This window comes from Engraulis encrasicolus, chromosome 23 (genome assembly GCF_034702125.1).
Source record: "Engraulis encrasicolus isolate BLACKSEA-1 chromosome 23, IST_EnEncr_1.0, whole genome shotgun sequence".
NCBI lineage: Eukaryota > Metazoa > Chordata > Actinopteri > Clupeiformes > Engraulidae > Engraulis > Engraulis encrasicolus.
The window spans coordinates 5,258,767-5,279,116 of record NC_085879.1 but is presented as its reverse complement, the minus strand read 5'-3'; the positions used below and the strand labels follow the sequence as shown (position 1 = coordinate 5,279,116).

Sequence of the window (20,350 nt, the reverse complement as noted above, 5' to 3'; positions counted from 1 at the left end):
TGTGTCTGTGTCTGTGTCTGTGTCTGTCTGCATTTGAATGTTCGGCCCTTTTGTTTTGTGTGTGTGTGTGTGTGTGTGTGTGTGTGTGTGTTTGTGTGTGTGTGTGTGTGTGTGTGTGTGTGTGTGTGTGTGTGTGTGTGTGTGTGTGTGTGTGTGTGTGTGTGTGTGTGTGTGTGTGTGTGTGTGTTAGTGAAAGGGGAGATGACCACCATAGGGGCCAGTCCTTTTTTTTGAAAACGAAATTAGTAAGCTCTCAAGCTCCATGTTGCTTTCTTTTTAGAACAGCAACCAAGGGGATGCCTAGCCATAAGGACTTAATCGTTCAACTGCAGAGCTGGTATAATTACCACATCTGGTATTTGTGCTTTTCTTGATGTCATGCTGCTTGCTTTGCTTAGTAGCTCTCTTGGTCGAAGTCTTTCTTCTGAACCCTTGTAGGTTAGGCCCTTTGTCATCTTATATCCCCACTGACGTCAAGCTGTCAGATGACATCTGTGCAACTCAGCAATATGGACCAAATCGATAGTGAACTTCTGGCTAAGCTCGCTGAAGTGGCTGGCAAAGCCTTTGTTGGGCCGAACAAGAGGGGGTGTCTTCCCCAGCTCTGTTAGAAAGGAAGAAGACGGGTGCAAGAGAAAGGCGAACCAGCCAGTGGATTAAAATTCAGCGCAGCTTTATGGCGGGCAATGGGCGTAAACCTAATTAAGCGTCCCTGTGATCAGAGGTCCAGAGAAAAGAATGTGTCTGGCATCTGGAGAATGCTCCATACCTCAAACTCTCCCTTTCTCTCTCTCTTTTCTCCTCACTTCGTTCCCTCGCTTTCGCTGTCTGCTTATCGCTCTCGCTCTTCTCGACTCCAAAACACCTCCTCCTTGCAAAATGGTCCCAGATTAGAAAGCATGGACGTGCAAAGAAAACATTCACTTTTGTCCGCTTTTCCCACAAAGTAGGGTTTCCCTTCCTCCATTCCATTTTCTTTTTTTACTTCCTTGTCCCATTCCTCTCTGTCTTGCTCACTCTCTCACCCTCGCCTCTCTTGAACCACGTTGGATACATTTACAGATCACTGTCTGTCTAATGGGAAAAGACATCAATGAGGCATTGAAGAAAAGAGCAGGCAGGATGCATGGGAAAATACCCAGCAACTATAAAAAGGAAATAAATAAATAAATAAATAAAGGAGGAAATGAATTGAAAAGGAGAGGGTAAACACAGGAAGTTTCTCTTTCTGACCCTGTCTCCCTTCCCCCCTTAACTGAGGCTGAAGGGAGAGAGGGAACGAGAGAGAGTGAGAGAGAAAGAGAGGGGCTAGCCGGGGCAAGAACACAAATGGAGGATGAAAAGTGCCCGGTCTCCTTCGTCGCTGCAGATAGGGTCCACATTTCAAGCCTGCGGCTGCGACATGGCATCCGGAGAGAGAGATGGGAGGGAGGAAGGGAGAGAGAGAGAGAGAGAGAGAGAGAGAGAGAGAGAGAGAGAGAGAGAGAGAGAGAGAGAGAGAGAGAGAGTTAACGAGGGAGTGAATGAGAAATGAAGAGACAGGGAATGAGAGTGAGACTATGAGGGAAGGATGGAGGCAGGGAGGGAGGGAGAGAGAGAGAGTTTGAGAGGAAAACCAAATGAAAGCGTGACAGAGGGAAAGAAAGAAAGAAAGAGGGAGAAAGAGAGAGTGGCTGGCTGCAACGATGACTCAGCAGAGTGGAGCCAACCCCGTCCACGTTGGGTTAGCGTTGGCAGGAGCAAAGCCCCCTGAAACCCAGCAAGAGAGGGAAGGAAAGAGAGAGTCAGAAAGAGAGAGAGAGAGAAAGAGAGAGAGAGGGAGAGAGGGAAAGACATACAGAGAGAGAAAGTGAGCAGGAATGAACGAACAAAGTGTGGGCTGAACTAATACATCCCACTTGTTTTCTTCTCTCTCACACACACATATTTGGATGCTGAGTCGCAGCACAGCCGGAGATGTGTGTGCTGCTCCAGAGGCTGAAGTTTTGTGTGATGGAGCAAAGAATGAGAAAGCAACACCGTTCCAGCCCCCGTTGCCTCACTGGGCACAGCTCACTACTCGGAAAAAAATGTGCACTATGTGCTAATCGTATAATATTAGTACGACAGATGTGGTGGACCCGATGAGGCTAATGTGATGAACGAAGTATTGGCCTACCCAGGAAAGTGTAAAGACATAACGGTCTTTGATTTTCCTGCTGCATTGTCTGTTTCTTGACAGTCAAGAGGGCGAGAAAAGTAGACAGAACAAATCCCAGGGATTTTTCATCAAGTCCCTTTAGCTTTCATTAGTGTGCAAAGCCCTCGTTGTTCTGTTGGGCTGGGCTGGGCTGTGCTGTGCTGTGTTTCTGCTTTGCGTGGGTGTCTGGTCATTGCTTTTCAGAGCTGCATCAACAGCACGCACACACACACACACACACACACACACACACACACACACACACACACACACACACACACACACACACACACACACACACACACACACACACACAAACACAATGCACTGACAGCAGCATTTTCGGGGTAATTCACAAAAGGTGCTTTAGATCGCAGAGTGAGGTCTCGGCGCGGCGCGATGTGTGGTGCCCACGACAGGGGGTTTCATTTGCAGCTCCCTCAGGCTGCCTGGCTGCATCGCTCGCTCGCTCGCTCGCTCGCTGTAAACCATCACTCAGAAAACAACTTCCTCCCGGGGTTCGTATGAAACCTCTTTGAGTTGGCCTGGGTTTGTGTGTGTATGTGTGTGTGTGTGTGCGCGTGCGTGCGTGCGTGCGTGTGTGTGTGTGAGCCCATTCCTGAAACATGTACCCCAGATGCCCAATTTTTAGAATGAGGGGAATTGTTAAAACGTTTTTAAGTATGGGAGGTCAGGGAGGAAGCTATAATTAAATCCATTACTCATGGAATGAGAAAAAGCTTTTTCTCCTCTTTTTTTTCTCAGAGTCCTGACATTGCACCAGGCGTTTGCATTAATTAGATTTAAGAAATGGGTGATTTCCAAGACTCCACCACCAACGCCGACCGATGTGTTATTCCATCTAAGGCCGAGGCATTAGACGCACCGTCAATGTACTACAAACTGCTTTTTCTAGCAGAGAGAGAGGGTGTGTGTGTGTGTGTGTGTGTGTGTGTGTGTGTGTGTGTGTGTGTGTGTGTGTGTGTGTGTGTGTGTGTGTGTGTGTGTGTGTGTGTGTGTGTGTATATATAGTGTATTAGAGGGAGAGAGTGGGGGGATGAAGAGAGAGAGATGAAGAAAGATTTAAGGGGTGGCACAAAGGCACAGAGTGTGAAAGAGGGCACAAACTTTAAAGAGAGCTTGAAATGTGGGCCGTGCAAAGTTTAGTGCGCAGGACAGAGATCTTGAAAAACTGCACCGTCAGAAGTGTTTGGTTCCGTGAAGGAGTTTTTTTTTTTCTGCGAAGGACATTTCCTGGTTTAGGAACTTCAGAGCTTCTCATGTGTCCCTCTCTCTCTCTCCTCTCTGACCTTGTTTTGATGTCTGCTGGTGTGGCAGTTTGTTAGACGGCTGAAGGAGACGTCAAAATAAAGGCTTGCTTCATATGAAATACTATTGCTCCTCATCAAAGTTGGCACGCTACCCAGTCTGCCTCTGAAATCAGAAACCAACAGTAGGCCTACCGTTTGCCTCGTTGTTTGTTGGCTTGCACTTTTCGCTTCAACAGTAGTATAACAGTTTCGAAATATGTACCGGTTTGAATCACTTTGATTTCACTTTGTCAGCTCACCGTTAAAAACACACATTTACTGCTTTTTTGTTGTGGTTGTTATTTGTCGTTGCTACGGCTGCTCTATGCCCTTTAAAATCCTCAGGATTTGTCCTACCGTTGGTTATGAATAATGTTGCGGAGCCGTGCGGCTAAGTGGTAAATCCCTCCCAGTTATGCTAATCTGTGTGGCAGATTGCTGGGTATTGTGTTTTAAATGTCCCTCCGCTAGCATTTCAGCTCACCTGCTGATCTAAAGCCTGCCCCGGCTTCTAAGCCAGAGCCAACCCCCCGAGTGGACCATGCGCTGCTCGCTGGACGGCTGCCATCCTGGAAGGAATGGCCTCGCAAAAAAATCCCGTTTCATGATGGGAAAGACATTTCAGGCCTGGTGCCCGGGCTCAATAAATCCAGCTCAGTGAATTTGTAAGACGTGGGCACACTGCCCGGTGGCTCGGTTGTTCAGGCCGCTCGAGTTCGGCTCGCCTGTCGCGCTTGCCTTGCGACGTCTTCACTAAGCGTCGGTGTGGAAGGCACGCTCCGCACGCGCGCGCGTGGTCCCCTGTCTCTCCGACCTGCTAAGGACGCTGGACCGTCTGCAGCAGATGGTGCCGGTGGCAGGCAAAGGCTCGCTTTTCCTCCTCCTCCTCCTCCTCCACAGCCTCCTCCTCATCGCCTGCCCTGTCCTGTCACACATAACCCATATTGTTTCCCTCTCTGTTATAACACATGCATATTCACATCAAGACACGCATTAACATATCCATGCAAATAGGCACGTCACACACATTTTCTGTCTATCGCATACACATACACCTGTCATGCACACACACACACACACACACACACACACACACACACACACACACACACACACACACACACACACACACACACACACACACACACACACACACACACACACACACACACACAAACACATTCCTTCCTTCTGGCTCGCAGGCATGCATATTCACAGAAATATACACATGCAAACACAACTACATATTCTCTCTCTCTCTCTCTCTCTCTCTCTCTCTCTCTCTCTCTCTCTCTCTCTCTCTCTCTCTCTCTCTCTCTCTCTCTCTCTCTCTCTAACACACACACACACACGCACACACACACACACACACACACACACACACACACACACACACACACACACACACACACACACACACACACACACGATTGTCTTCCCAAGCAGCCACAATCCATCCACTCAACAATTTGTATTTTCTCTCCGCTGTGTCCTCCATTTCCCATTCATCATGGAGAAGCCAAAACAGTTGGCCATCAGACCAGGAGGCCGTGCTTCCTCAGTCGTCACTAGTGCCATCCTTGGCGTCACTGGGCCCTGCCATGGCAAAGGCAACCAGCTCCAGCAGCCAAAACACAGCAAAAGTTGCCCAGACCCCCGAGGACCCATTTTCCGGAGCTATCCGCTGGGGGCCATCTCGTGCATTGGCTCAGTACCATGAGAATAATTTGGGTGTAATTTGTTCCTGAGGCATTGACGTTCTTTGTGGTTTGGATGTAGTGTGTGTGTGTGTGGGGGGGTGTGTGTGTGTGTGTGCGTGTGCGTGAGTGTGTGTGTGTGAGAGAGAGAGAGAGAGAGAGAGAGAACAAGAGAGAGAGAGAACGAAAGAGTAAGAGAACATGTGTCAAACTGTAGCGCAGCTGGTGAGTTACATAGTCCTATAGTCGTTCCTCACGTGGTTGCGGCAATAAAAATATGTTCCTCTTGAGAATTTGTGGATGTTAAGTGCAGTGTCCCGGGACAGGGTGGGTAATATAGGAGCAGCCCTCTGCCCGTGTTAAGAGCGCCTGTAAACAATGTTCATAGCAGATACAGCTTCAGCCCACTCTGTCCACCATGCATTGAATCAATACAGCTAATGGCCTTATCGTAAGTCATTAAAGAACATTGTTGAATACTTCGGCCGAATAGACTTAGCCGTGCAGGAGGAGAAAGAAATATGTTTAAGAAATATGTTTTTTTAAAACGTCTCGAGGGTGTTGTGGTGAAGCCTCTCCCTGTTTCCCGATTCCTTTTTTTAAATTATTGACAGAAGTTGAGTATTGTGGAGATGGGTTTTGTTGGAGGGGTGGGTGGGTGTGTGGAGTTAAGAAACGTTATTCGCTGGCCTGTGTTTGAGAGGCATGCGGTCGATCTAAATCTGTCTCCACGTAACCGTGTCTAATTTGGGGAATCGGCGGGAGCACGCGCAAAAAAACCCGACGGGCCGCCTTGCCTCAGTTGTGGCCGGGAATTCACAAACTGCAAAATATGTCTTAACTGCGGAGAGGCTGGCATACTGTGCGCCTGCGCAGGAAGTGTGCACACATGCACAGACACACACACACACACACACACACACACACACACACACACACACACACACACACACACACACACACACACACACACACACACACACACACACACACACACACACATGCACAGACACACACGTCTTTGCATACCACAGACACTCATACATTACATACACATTACACGCATGCACACATACACTCTCACACACACACGCTGGGTTTATACCCAGATATACGCACACACACACTCACAGGCACACATGTGCAGAGGCCCCAGAAGACGAGACCTGAACTTCTGCCAGAACAAACATGAAGCGAACATGAAGCCCAGGCCAGTGAACCCTCTGCACTACAGCACGCTTCCACATGAGAAGCACACTCTACTCCACTCCACTCTACTCTACTCTACAACACTCCAATACTCCCACTTCAATCTGCCACCACAGCCCAATGTATTGCTCTAGACAGGGCAGCTGATAGTGGGGGGGGACAAACAGGTCAGTTGTCCTGGGCCCAGCGAGAGACAGGGTCCAGTATTGGGTCCTCATGATATTGTATGTATTAAAATGGGGGGACTTTTAGATGACTTTGTCCTGGGCCCAGCCAATGCTGCCAGCCGCCCTGCTCTAGATCCAGCAGCCTGTGTGCTGTGCTGTGCTGTATTGCCTTGCCTCGCCTCGCTCCCTCTTTATTTTGGGTCTGGCATATTTAAGTGATTTGTGAGTTGATATGTCACATAAACCCTCCAGATTTAGGGACCTCGGAAGGGGAGCGGAGGGGAGGGGGATGAGAAGGGAGGAGAGGCTAGGCGGCTAGGGGTGGATGAGGACTTGGGGGAGGGGTGGACAGAGAACGCATGGCTCTGCTCTGAAGTGTGCTGTAGTGGGCCGCCGTCAGATCAACACGGCTGCTTCTGTTACTGCTGCCACTGCTGATGCTGGAGTGTTCAGCGTTCAGTGTTCAGTCAGTCAATTACTGCTGCTCTGATTCTCCCCCCCCCCCCCCCCCTTAGGCTGTTGTTGCTAAGCATCTAGTTTACCGTTACGTTACCTTGGAATATTGTTATTATTCGCCCATGAATATTGGCAGGGGACGAGAGGGTGAGGTTGAGCTCATTTGTAAGTGGTAATAATGAAATTCTGGCTGTTCTCCTCCTGGGGGGCGAATGAGTGGTCCACAATGCATGCAAAACTTGTTGTTGCGTGAAAGACTCAAGGCTCAATGATGAAGTGCATGAATACTAAAGTACATGCCTGTGTCAACATGACATGCAGATGAGCTAATGCCAATTTGATTAATATCGCTCTGCCTTTTTCTCCTCTCTCCCTTTCTTTCCTCTCCTTTTCTCTCTGCGTTCTCTCCATTTCTTTGTCCTTTTTCTTTCCACTGTATCACCCCTTCCTTACTACCCTCCCTCTCTCTGTTTCTCTCTCTATCTACTTCTCCCTCTTCCTACGTTCTCTGTTTCCCATCCTCCTCTCTCTCTCTCTCTCTCTCTCTCTCTCTCTCCCTCTCCTAAACTCTCTCTCTCTCTCTCACTATCTCCCTCTTTCCGTTTCTCTCTATCTTCCTCTCCATCTCTTACCCACCATTTCCCACCCTCCTCTCGCTTTCTCTTTTTTCTCTTTCTCTCTCTCTCTCTCTCTCTCTCTCTCTCTCTCTCTCTCTCTCCCTCTCCCTCTCTCTCCCTCTCTCTCTCTGCTCTCCTATGTGTTCTGCAGGTGTGTGCTGCTGCCCCTGCTGAGCGCTAAGCCCCCGCCCCAGGCCCTCTTCCTGCTGGTGGACTCCATAGACGAGGGCTGCCACCCGGGCGACAGCGAGCCGCGCTCCCCCGCCAGCAGCCCCCGGACCATCGCCGAGCTCCTGGCCAGCCACCACGAGTTCCTGCCCCCCTGGCTCCTCCTCGTCTGCTCCGCACGCCGCCAGAACAAGGCCATCACCAAACTCTTCACAGGTGAGGAAGTGTGAGAGTGCGTACCCCCATATGAAAAAGAATTATATGATTCATATACAGCAAACATGCATGTTCCTTACATGAAATCGTATAGAAAAAATGTGCCAGATTTGCAAGAGTCACTTATACGTTTTCTAATATATGTCTATCATGATAGTCGATTATGGCCCCTTTTCGAAAAGAAATACTATATGGAACTTATACGCATGCCATATAACATGGCTGTATGCAGTATAAATTCTTATAAGAGTTTGACATGCCCACAATGCATAATACTATATTATATTGACTAAAACATAGGAGAAAACTACTATATTCCTATAGAAATAATGCACGTTGTAGCGAAGGGGAGTAGAGTTGCCCACACAGTAAATTCTGCAGTGCTCATTTAACACTTAGAGTTCATTTGAGTCCATTTGGACTTAAATGAACTATGTAAGTGTTGAATTAACACCACAGCATTTACTGTGCAGCTGGGACTTGAATCCAGACCTTCTGGGGTAGTAAACCGGGGCTTTGACCGCTACACCAACGAGTCAGGGTCGTTGGCATGTCAGTCAGAACACACCCACAACCCTAGTGATGGTCACTCCATCACACTGCCTTCCCCTTCGGGAAGCGCACCCGTGCGGTTCACACACTCATGGTGTCCCTCACGCAACTGCCCATCATGCTTCTCCCATCCAGTGTGCCCTATCATCAATGCTTCACCCATCACTGGGGTCCCTCACACCGGAGTCACCAATCCCAGGGGCCCTTCACATGGATTTACGGCTTACATACAACAGGTACGCCTCCGATGGCCTCACGGTAGCCATCCCACTTCTGACACCATTTGTAGCGAAGGGGAGTAGAGTTGCCCAGCTGGGACTCGAACCCAGACCTTCTGGGGTAGTAAACCAGGGCTCTGACCGCTACACCAAAGAGCCAGGCTTGTTGGCATGTTAGTCAGAACACACCCACAACCCTAGTGATGGTCACTCCATCACACACACGTTTTATGTTAAAATCATATTGAAATCTTATTCAATTTACGTATAACATAACACATGTTCCGTAGTTGGATTTTACAGACTTTCTATATTAAGTTTATATTAAGTTTACAACTTGAAATGTAATATTCGTATATGCATTTTATAAAGTTTATACATTTAATTATATGCAAACGTTATTTAATTCGTACATTTCTTAAACAGTTTCTGACACCAATATTTATATGAATTCTGCACATTTCTCATATGAAGCATGAGACTTTAAATGTAAGATTAATATTCGTATATAACACAGGCCTAGACAGTCTAAATAAGCTCCCAGAAAAAAACAACCTGACGAAGAACTTAAGTTGTTTAGGTTAATATTACCTATGCTATGTTACCTATGCAAGTGTGGCATATAAAGCCCAAGATTTAGGGGGATAGGCCTACATCACTTTGAATATATATAGGCCTATATGCCTAAAGACAAATGTGTGTGTGTGTGTGTGTGGGGGGGGGGGTCTGTCCCACATTGTCCCTCCGAAGCATACCCCTTGTCCCCCCTTGGACTTATTAGCAGGTGGTCACCCTAGCTGGAAATAAGCTACAACAAATATTGCATGGTGCACCTTTAAATATGGCATACACATAGGGCCTACTGTAACATATACAACAACAACATGGCACAAATACAGCACACATCTGATTGACATTCATCCAAAAACAGCACTATTTTCCAATCTTTTTACTTATAAGAAATATATAAGCCCCTAGTAACATAAATTGTGTATGACATATATGACTGAAAATGAATAAAAAAATAGTTAGATTTGTATATGTGGGTTTGTGCCTTGTATGATCCTTATACTATTCTTATGGAACAGATATAATCCATTATGCGTTTTTAATAAGACTTTTTCATATGGGTGGGTGTGTGTGTGTGTGTGTGTGTGTGTGTGTGTGTGTGTGTGTGTGTGTGTGTGTGTGTGTGCGGGTGTGTGCGGGTGTGTGTGTGTGTGTGTGTGTGTGTGTGTGTGTGTGTGTGTGTGTGTGTTTGTGTGCAGCGCCGCGGTCAGAAATCCTTGGTCCCATGAAAGATTAATCAAGGCAACGCTATTAAAATATAATGTTAATTGACCTCAAAAGGCACCTCTCAGTGCCAGGCCCTTAGGAATCAACCAAACAGTGTGTGTGTGTGTGTGTGTGTGTGTGTGTGTGTGTGTGTGTGTGTGTGTGTGTGTGTGTGTGTGTGTGTGTGTGCGTGTGCGTGTGCGTGTGCGTGAGTGTAGATGGCTGAAGTCCTTGATTGATTGACTGCTTCTGTGGGCTGTCAGGTTGCCTCTCTCCATGTTTTCACACAAGACAGCAATCAGTAATCAGGGCACTTTGTCCAGAGGCCTAGCATGGGAACTATTCATTCACATGTTGCCTAATAGTGAGCTATTGGCATCAAAGGGGTCACCGGTTTCCATTCCAGTGCTAGTAGGAAAATATGGGGTGGAGATGGGAATAACCAAGATCTTTCTTCCAGTACTGTTCTCTGCCTTCATCCAAGGGTTTAGCTCTACATTACTCTTGGTCATGCCCCTATACTGTATGTAATTCCCACTGGACAAGCACACTGTATTAGCCACGATAACGTTATAAAATATGCATGTAGTCGCAACTCAGTTCATTACCATGAATATCATGAAAGCTATGGGTGGTGGAGTGAGTGTAGCCGACCTTGTAATAACATGCACTACAGGCACAGCGCCATATGTGATAGATCATAAACTATAGTAGTGTGGCTTTAATGTCTGCTATCATAGGGTGATAATAACATGAAGGAAAACGTTGCCTTCAAGAAATCACACAAAGGCGTGCTTCTTACATTCCCATACCCTCAAGGTTACACTTGGAGGCAATTTTTATGTTGGGGGTGAGAAGGGTTTCTTGCTTTTATGCGCCTTCAAATCACAGCCATCTGTTGCCCAGCACTATACTGTAATTTATCACATTGTGCAGAACTGGAGAGTAATTGTCTTTTTGGCATTTTTTTCACTGTATCATGTGAGAAGAATTTCCTCGTAGAATGGACGACATCCTCCATTCAAATGTGTACGCTACACGCTGAATGAAGCACAAAAGCGGTTTTGTCTTGGATGGACACAAAGCTTGAATAATCGGCGCTCCGCAACAGCAGTCTCCTGTAACACCACTCCCACCTCTGAAAAAAAACCCTACAAACTTATTCCTTTTCTTGAGCCTGTCAGACATCTTGCTGAAATGATAATGAATTTGTGAGCAGTCTGTATAAATCTTACTCATTTCTTTGCCTTGCTGGAGGGAAGGGAAGTGAAGGTAGCAGCTGTTTTCTGCCCTGATGTGTTAGTCTCGTATAGATATATTCCCACCTCTCCTCCTCTGGATTCTCCTTGGCGACAAGTCCATTGTGATAAATGTTAGTCTGCTGTGCAGCTGATAAACTCACGAGCACATGGAGGCACAGGCTGCAGTGTAGTGGCCACATCACAGACTCGCTAATGCAAATTACTGTGCAGGGATGTGTGCTTTTAAACGTGGTGAAGTATTTGAAAGATTAAGGCTCCATCACCACCACCACCGCCACCACCACCACAACAGCAGCACACCACAGTGAAATGCCACAGTGCCTCAATGAATTGTGGGTGTTTTTTTCCCTTGGTGTACTGTATGTGCTATGACAAGCTGAACTGTCTGGCATTATCCAGTTGTCAGTGCACCAGCCCACTCCTCTGAAATGAGCAGAAAATGAACAGGGTGGGATGGCATTAAGCACCTTCTCTCTCTCTCTCTCTCTCTCTCTCTCTCTCTCTCTCTCTCTGTTTGTGTATGTGTGTGTGTGTCTGTGTCTGTGTCTGTGTGCCGTACATCGTGCATGTATGCTCCCGCTGCGTGGGAAGAGCACCTTCTGGTAACCTGCTGTTCTGTGCATATCTTTCACCTCCAGAAACAGCCAGTCTGCCTGTGTGCAGTGTGGTGTGGTGTGTACGTGGGGTGGGTGGTCCCACCATGCGCCTCCATCCCCCCATCCCCTCCCCCATTCTCCATCGTTACATAATCAAACAGGCTGCTTTCATGCTCCCAGTCATGATTCACCCACAAATGGCTGCCTGATTAGCGCCACAGTGCCACTAAAAACACACTGCCAGGGTATTCGCAAAACGCAGCGCTGCAATGTAATGGCGGCGTGTTCTGTTCACATTCTCCGTAATGTTGTTAGGAGTTGTTCTGTGACATTTTGTGATTTTTTTCCCCCAATGAGTGTTTGTTGGTAATAATTGCTGTTGACGGCACTCGATGACTACGCTTTTGATAACTTTTCTTTTTAAAAACAGTGTTGAGCGTATGGTTGCACTTTGCTCGCCTGCGTGCGAAATTAGACGACTCAGGAGCTGACGCGTCCTTTTTTTATTTAATGTGCGTTTAAAACCATCTTGTGTTTAATTAGCCGACCGCCCCTGCTGATTGTACGCTTCATCTGAAGCCTTTCATATCGATACTTCAGTGGCTCAAACACGCCCCTCAGATGTTGCGTGGTTGGTGGTGGTGGCGGGGGTTGCGAGATGGAGGAATCTCATAGATCTTCAGCAGCTTAGGGCTCGCCGAGTGAGTCTCGCTGACTCGCGTGAGTAATCAGTCGGTGAGGTAGGCCGCCGCGCAGCATCCTTGGGTGTTATCTCTGCTGAGGTTTGTCACAAGGGCCTCCAGGCAGGGCTGTGAATCAGCGCTGGGTCATAACCCTGCAAATCTCTGTTGGACCACCACAGCCCCCTTCATCCACCGACTCACCCAGACCCACCCACCCCAGCCCTGACTAGCTCTCTCACATACACACACCCACATACTTATCCACATTCCACACACATACAAAGACACACACACACACACACACACACACACACACACACACACACACACACACACACACACACACACACACACACACACACACACACACACACACACATACACACACACACACACACACACACACACACACACACTATTACACACACTCAGACTTGTGTACACACACACAGAGAAACATACACACACACACACACACACACACACACACACACACACACACACACACACACACACACACACACACACACACACACACACACACACACTTACTCATCCACAATTTTGTACACACACAAACACACACAATCTCCCTTCCTTCCACTCTCTCTCTCTCTCTCTCACTCACTCTGATGTGGCATCACATTGCTCATGCTGCAAGTGAGCTGTCAGTCCGTGTTTTAATGAGCAGGGGAAGGGAATATTTGGGGATTAATGAACTGAAATGGCAGTAAAAGGTGGATGTGTGCATCCACAGGCTATCTTGTTTTGCCTGAGGGGAGTGAAATGACACGGGGATTACTGAGAAGTAAATGGCCAGAATCACTCAAACCTTTGATGTCAATTTAATCCATGGTGTTGCCATGCACGAAGTTCATTAAACGGTGCGAGATGCAGCCATTTATAAAATGAATGCAGCCATTTAGCAGTGTTGCTGCTCTCTGAAGTATCTTGCACTTTAAGGGGATGCACTCGGCGAGGGAGCGATGCCAAATGAAGAGCGTTTGTCATCCTCTGCTGTATTGCTTGACTTCCTGTCTCCTCTGGCCTCCTCCCTGACGTTCGTTCGCATTGTCTCTTGAAAGGAAGATTATCCCTCTTAGCCTGCCATTGTGATTGTTAGACTTGTTGTTTCCCTGAAAATAAATGGTAGAATTTGTTGTTGCTCGATTTTTATTTTGATAGACTCTTTAGCATTCAGCCCGGGTTACACCATGACAGTCAAAATGGAATAGCAAGATAGTTTAGTCTGATTGCTAGCCACAGTTTCCTTTCAAGAGTGCAGTTACATAAAAGGTAATTGAACGCTTCAAACCTGCCATTAGGTGTTGTATTTTCAAAACTGTCATACTGAGTAGTTTGCGTGAGTGCAGGCATTTGAACACTCGTAATGTGAATGTGTTGACTCGTAATGCTATATTGCTGTGCTAGTGGAACGCTTCATGATTTCGTTGAAAAAGCTTTACAACCATAGTACCACACCGCTTCAAAATACAGAGGACTTTAGTAATACAACTCTTCCATTCTGGTTACAACAAACACATTTGACTTGTATGTATAAGTGGGGTTGAAGAAACAGGGAGAATTTGACTCGCATGTACAACGGCGATTTGAAGCCGTCCAGCTGAGTCATGCGTTGTCCTCAGTCAGCATTGGCTCATCCCTGGAGCTGCCTCTTCTGCCATTTGGGTTTGGTTGAAGTTTCCAGATTATTTGTTCTTCTGACTCAAGCTTTCCAGGCACTCACGCTTCATAGGCCCGAGGTTGGTCGAGGGAGAGGTGGGTGGAGGAGGTAGGGGGTTGGTTAGGGGGGAGGGGGGTATTTTAGGCCCTAATTATATCCCTGAACGAGAATGCCCACGATTCCATCCTTCATCTCTGTTTCAAAAATATGCCAGAAAAGTAGGGTATTGAGGCCAAGCGCCTTCTAAAAATAGGCTCCATATTGTTTATTTGGTCAGTTTCCTCTTGGCCCCTTGACTGCTGAGGCCTACAGTCAAGCTGGGGTACATGAAAAAAAGGTTTTGATATGAATAAGAGTCTTTCTACATTTAGTACTTTTTTCTTTCTTTGAACTGCCATTTTAGGTTTACGTACTGTATTATAGAACTAATATCGATATTGGCGGCCCTTTTTTAAATCCAACGTTTGTTCTAATAGCTCGAAGATGGAAATGTACAATTTTATGTTTGTCCATCTTTTTCCATGTGTTTGTGTTAAATCATTTTTGCTCTCTCTCTCACACACACACTCTCTCTCTCTCTCTCTCTCTCTCTCTCTCTCTCTCTCTCTCTCTCTCTCTTTCTCTCTCCTCTCTCGTGTGTGTGTGCGTGTTTGTGTTTCTGTTTGTGTGTGTTTTTGTCCATGTGCATATTCATGTGAAAACATGTCATGTCATGTCCGTGCCAGTGTTTATTTGTTTGTGGCTTTGATTGGATTTTTTTTTCTTCCTTATAACTGTTCAGTGCTGTGGGTGAGGTTCCATTCGGCAGCGAGAGGAGAGGAGAGGAGAGCAGAGGGGAGTAATGGAGAGGACAGGGAAGGACAGAGCCGGAAAGGAAAAGAAAGGAAATTAAATGAATAATGAAATGAAAATGAAATCCAACCGTGGAGGAGCAGATTGTGTCCTAAGAAATGGCAGACTCAAATATTAGCAGGAACAAGAAACAGTCACACACACTCGCCTTTTCTGTTTTTCTCTCTCCCCCCAGTCTCGTGTGGCAACAGACCTCAGTGTTACCATGGAAAACATCCTTCATCACATTGAGGCTAGCAGCGGCCTTTGTGGCTAATAACAACATCAATGGAATTTCTTGCCTTCCTGATTAGGTTTCATCTATTTCTATTTCAGAATTGCGCTGTCTGTCTGTGTGACTGTCTTGATGTCTCTCTCACACGCTCTCTCGCTCTCTCTTTTCCCCTCTCTTTTTTCCTCCTCCCTCTCTCCCATGCCCTCCCCTGCCGGGCGCTCTCTCTCTCTCTCTCTCTCTCTCTCTCTCTCTCTCTCTCTCTCTCTCTCTCTCTCTCAGTCTATTTCTGTGTGAAGAATGTGCTTGGGGAAGTCAAAACACCTCCCGAGACTGTTGCAGGAAAGAGCTGTGTGCTTCGGCTTATTTTTTTTCTTTTCTGCACAACAGCAGCAGCCCCCCCACCCCTTCAACCCCCCCCTGAGCCAGCAGCATATCCGTTGAGGGCTTCACAAATAAAGAGCCGGTTGTTGAAAGCGAGGCAAGATAGAAAGAGGTGTTTTGCTTCCAGGAGACACATGGGAGCACAAAGAAAAGTTAGCACACACAGTCTTTCGAGGTGCCATTCATTCACCACAGTTGATTTTCAACATCGCAAACTTCTGCTGTCGGTCTGGCTCATTCTCTAGTCTGTGTCATGGCGAAAAAGAAGGATACACGTCCATCTGTGCAGAAGAGGAAGGGGTAAAGTTACGGCTTTTAGTATCTTTTTGCCTTTTTTTATCTTTGGCTGAAGGTCTTTGTGAGTCAAGTCGATGAAATTTTTTTTTTTAGAAAAAGCCTTGGCTTCTCACTTCTCTCTCCTCACCTCCTCTCACTCGGTTTTGTGAACTCAATCCTCCACCGTTTCAATCAAAGCCTTCACTTCACGCACCCCCTCCCTCTTGCTCTCCACAGTCTCCCCCGTGGGGGCTCTGAGCGGTACTGTACAGCAAGGCCACGAGGAAGAGGTGAAGCGAAGTGGAAACACTTAGGCGGAGGATGTGGTGGGGAGGGGAGGTGTGGAGGGGCAGGGGCAGGGGCAGGGGCAGGGGTGGGCCATGTCTGGGTAGGGTGGTGGTGTTGGGGGAGGGCGGGGGCGAAACTGTGCCAATTGAACTGGGGGCCTCCAGAAGGAATGGGATGGGAATGGGAACAGGAACTGGACACAGCTCGACTCGACTTGACTCGAGGGGAGGCCCCCACCAGCCCCGCAGAGGCTTTTTAAAATAGAAATGACCACTCAACCACATAGTCGCCAACAACCCCCCTCTGGCATGGCACTCCCACCACCAACACAACACAACATAGCCCTCCAACCCCCCCCTAAACATAATGCATCATGCGCCAGGGCATCCGCCCCAGAGGAACGGGCCTGGTCAGAAGGTCAACCCTCAGATCCAGGCCGATTGTTCCAGTGACTGGCCACTTACAGAAGCATGCGGCGGGCGTAAAAAGAAATATGAATGTGAAAAATCAGACTCACTACTGTACTTCAAGGGACTTGGCCATTAGCCATTTGTGCCCCGGGGGGACAAGAAGGAGCTGTGTGTGTAGTGCACGGTCAAGTCTGGCAATGGGCTAAGTAGGCTCCTCGTATGCTGGTGAGAAGGACTCCAGCAAGACATTAGACTGCCCAGCAGTGCCAGAAAGCTTTCATTGTTTACTGGGCTGTGGCGGAATGTGGGTACAAATTGTTTGTGGCACGAGAGGGCCTTCAGCGCAGGGCTTACACACACACACACACACACGCACTCACACACACACAAATGTGACACACAATGACTGAGTAGACTGCTAAGAGAAAGTGCCTATATAATTTGTAGTGTTAGGTTGTTGTGTTCACTCGCCTACCTGTTTCACAATTTGCTTTTTTTTCTCTCCCTCCCCTCCTCCTCCTTCCCAAACGTTATTCCGTTCCAGCTAGCCTCTGAGTCTTGCCAGCAAATGTAGCGTTGAGAGAGGAAGCCCTGTAATCACCCCAGAACATAACGTAAGCGCTTTCTCTTCTCTTGCCCGTGCACATTAGCAAGAATATAGGGCAAAGTCCTAATGGCCACCATCTGTCTGTGTGTGCCGTGCGTACTGTAGCGTCGAGCCTCGAAGGCACACGTAGTATAAACGGAGCCCACCTCTTGACCACACGCGTGTGCACTGATGCAGCGTCGTTAAGACAGAAATAGTTCACTGTCTCTCGAAGAAGGAAACTGTAAAAAAAAAAAACATGTGCGGAGAAGAAACTTGCATTCCAATAGTTTTGCTATCCTTGTTCTCACTCATGCTTTGTTTCCCCAACGGATTCCGTTTTTGTAACGAATTCAAATGAATTCAGCAGCGCAGCGTTTCTTTCTTTTTTTTCGAGTCTCGTTTCATTTCGTTCTCAGTCTGTCTCGCGAGCCCCTTCCCATAACTCATTCTTTCCAACTCCTTGCAACTCTCAAGGATTGTTTTCCTTGGTTTTATTTATTTCCTTTTTCATTTCACTTTTCACCTCTCCCTCTCTCCCCTTCAGCGATTCCCTCTCCTCTCTCCTTCCTTAACCTTCACCTCCCCCGAGTTTCTTCCATACTTATGGCTCTCCTGTGTCTGGCCACAGAGGAGTGTTAAGACAGACAGTGATGGAGAGGTGCATGTGTGTGGTGGTGGTGGTAGGTGGTTCTCCTGTGGGTGGTGGTGGTGGTGCCCCCACATGTTTTTGTTTCCTCCTCCTTCTTTAAAGCATCTCTCCTTTTTTTTCCGCCAGGCTTTCTTTCTCCCTCCTCCTCCTCCTCCTCTGCCTACTACTACTTACGTCTCTGCTCTCCTGTCCTCCTACTCGTACTTTCCTTTCTCTCTCTTTTTTCTCTCCTCCCTCCTTCGCTTTGCTGCCCACTCTTCCTTTATTCTCCCTTGCCCATTTTCTCCCCTTGTCTCCAGTGTTGCCCACGGATGTCTCTGAAGGGGGTTGTCTCCAGCTCACTGTAGCCAGTCAGTCATACCACGGGTGACATCTTTGTCTTATTCGTAATAGCTGCCATTGCAAAAACGACTATTTATAGCACTTTCGGAAGGGCACCATGCGGAGATGCGCCATCTTTCACCGTGGGGTGGGGGAGGGACCCAGTGTTGCCAGATTGGGCTGTTTCCCGCACAATTGGGCTGCTTGGGATGGCCGTGTGCGGGTAAAAATGGCATTCAGCAGAAAAACCTGCCCAATATTTGCCGTAGAAATCAATGGAATTGGGCGAGATTTTGTGCTTCTAGGCAGGTTTTGAGCATTTTTTGGGCTGGAAATCATCAGCATCATCTGGCAACCCTGGAGGGACCTGTGGTGATGTGTAGAACAATGCTGCAGGTTTGAGAGACGATTAATGGGACTTTTCGACATGGGCCAACGTTAATTCATAGTGAACTTGTAATGAATTGAACTAATCAAAGGTCTCGCAAACAATTGGGACTGGCTGAAACATCAGTTGGGGGAAATATTTGTCTTGCGCTGAACATGTTAGCTGATGGTGGGCCATCCATCTTGTGGATGTATTGGGGAAACTGCTCTAATCTCTGAACGTATGGAGAGAAATGGATCTCTCCACTACCCTCTGCCCTCCTGTCCTGTCCCTCTTCTCCTCCAATCTCTTCTCCCATGCCTTCTAACCCCCCCTCTCCACTTCATCTCCTCCCCATGAACACTTACCCCTGCTCTCGTGTCCATTCCTCACCTAACTCCCCCTCTGCCCATAGCTCTCTTCTTGGGCCATGAATCGGACTCTTTCACATGCCCTCTCCCAGGTGACTGGGTCGGGATTTACGGCTCCGCTCGTGGGGGGATGGAAATGGCTGCTGTCCGGCTCACTACCTACAGAGCTGGGTGGCTCTCTACACACCACCACACACCACCACCATACCACTGCTGCCTTGACCCGGAGAGGCCCTGACCACACACACAGACACACACACACACACACACACACACACACACACACACACACACACACACACACACACACACACACACACACACACACACACACACACACAACACACACACACATCCGCACACACACACACACACACACACACACACACACACACACACACACACACACACACACGTGCATGATCTCTGACACAGGCAGACATTTCTCACACGCTCTGTCACTCTCTTCCTCTCTCTATATATCTCTCTTTTCCTCTCTCTTTTGCACACACATACACATTCATAATCTACACACAACACACATGACACAGACGGGCAGATTTTCACTATCTCATCCTTGCAGATGTGTATGCACACAGATACCTCTTCCTCAGCCACACACAGATATGCAGGCACACATATACTAATTCAATATTCATCTATATCTCTATTATCAGTCTCTCTCTCTCTCTCTCTCTCTCTCTCTCTCTCTCTCTCTCTCTCTCTCTCTCTCTCTCTCTCTCTCTCTCTCTCTCTCACACACGCACACAAACACACACACACACACACACGGATGTACTCAAACACACCTGGTCACCTGGTCTGTACACTAACATCCTGCTGCAGCAGCAGCGTTGTGGTCAGCAGCCCCTCAGCCCCTCTCCACCCAGCGCTCCTCAACCCTCACTGAAAGGTTTCCTCATTACGTAAAATAAACAAACAAACACACGGGCAAACAAACATCCTCTCTCTCTCTCTCTCTCTCTCTCTCTCTCTCTCTCTCTCTCTCTCTCTCTCTCTCTCTCTCTCTCTCTCTGCTTAATCCCTTTTCCATGGCCTCCTTGCCCCCCTCTCCACAGTACATGTATGGCCAAGTGGGTGGCTGGGGTATAAACAGTAAGGGGGGGAAAAAACCTCATGAGCGACCAGCCCCCCCTTCAAATCGAGAAAAAAAAAATCCTGGCCCTCAGCTCTGCTCCGAATAAACAAGCGAGCCGTGAAGTGGTCTGGGCCCGTTCGCATCTCGCTGGGTCAGGTATGCGGCTGTCGTCAAAGTGGTTATGGCGGAGGCAGTGCAGTGGTGGAAGCAGTGCAGGAGACGAGGAGAGGGGAGTGGATGTAGG

The 20,350-nt window shown here is 47.8% G+C and overlaps 1 protein-coding gene across 3 annotated transcripts in view; it reads left to right on the top strand.

Moving 5' to 3' along the window:
* Positions 1–20,350, top strand: part of LOC134440204 (ankyrin repeat domain-containing protein 50-like) — a 45,455-nt gene that overhangs the window by 7,537 nt on the left and 17,568 nt on the right. For all 3 annotated transcript variants that reach the window (XM_063190186.1, XM_063190185.1, XM_063190184.1), the window contains exon 3: positions 7,787–8,019. In XM_063190186.1, coding sequence (XP_063046256.1) covers positions 7,787–8,019 — 233 coding nt within the window. The remainder of the gene's footprint in view (positions 1–7,786; positions 8,020–20,350) is intronic.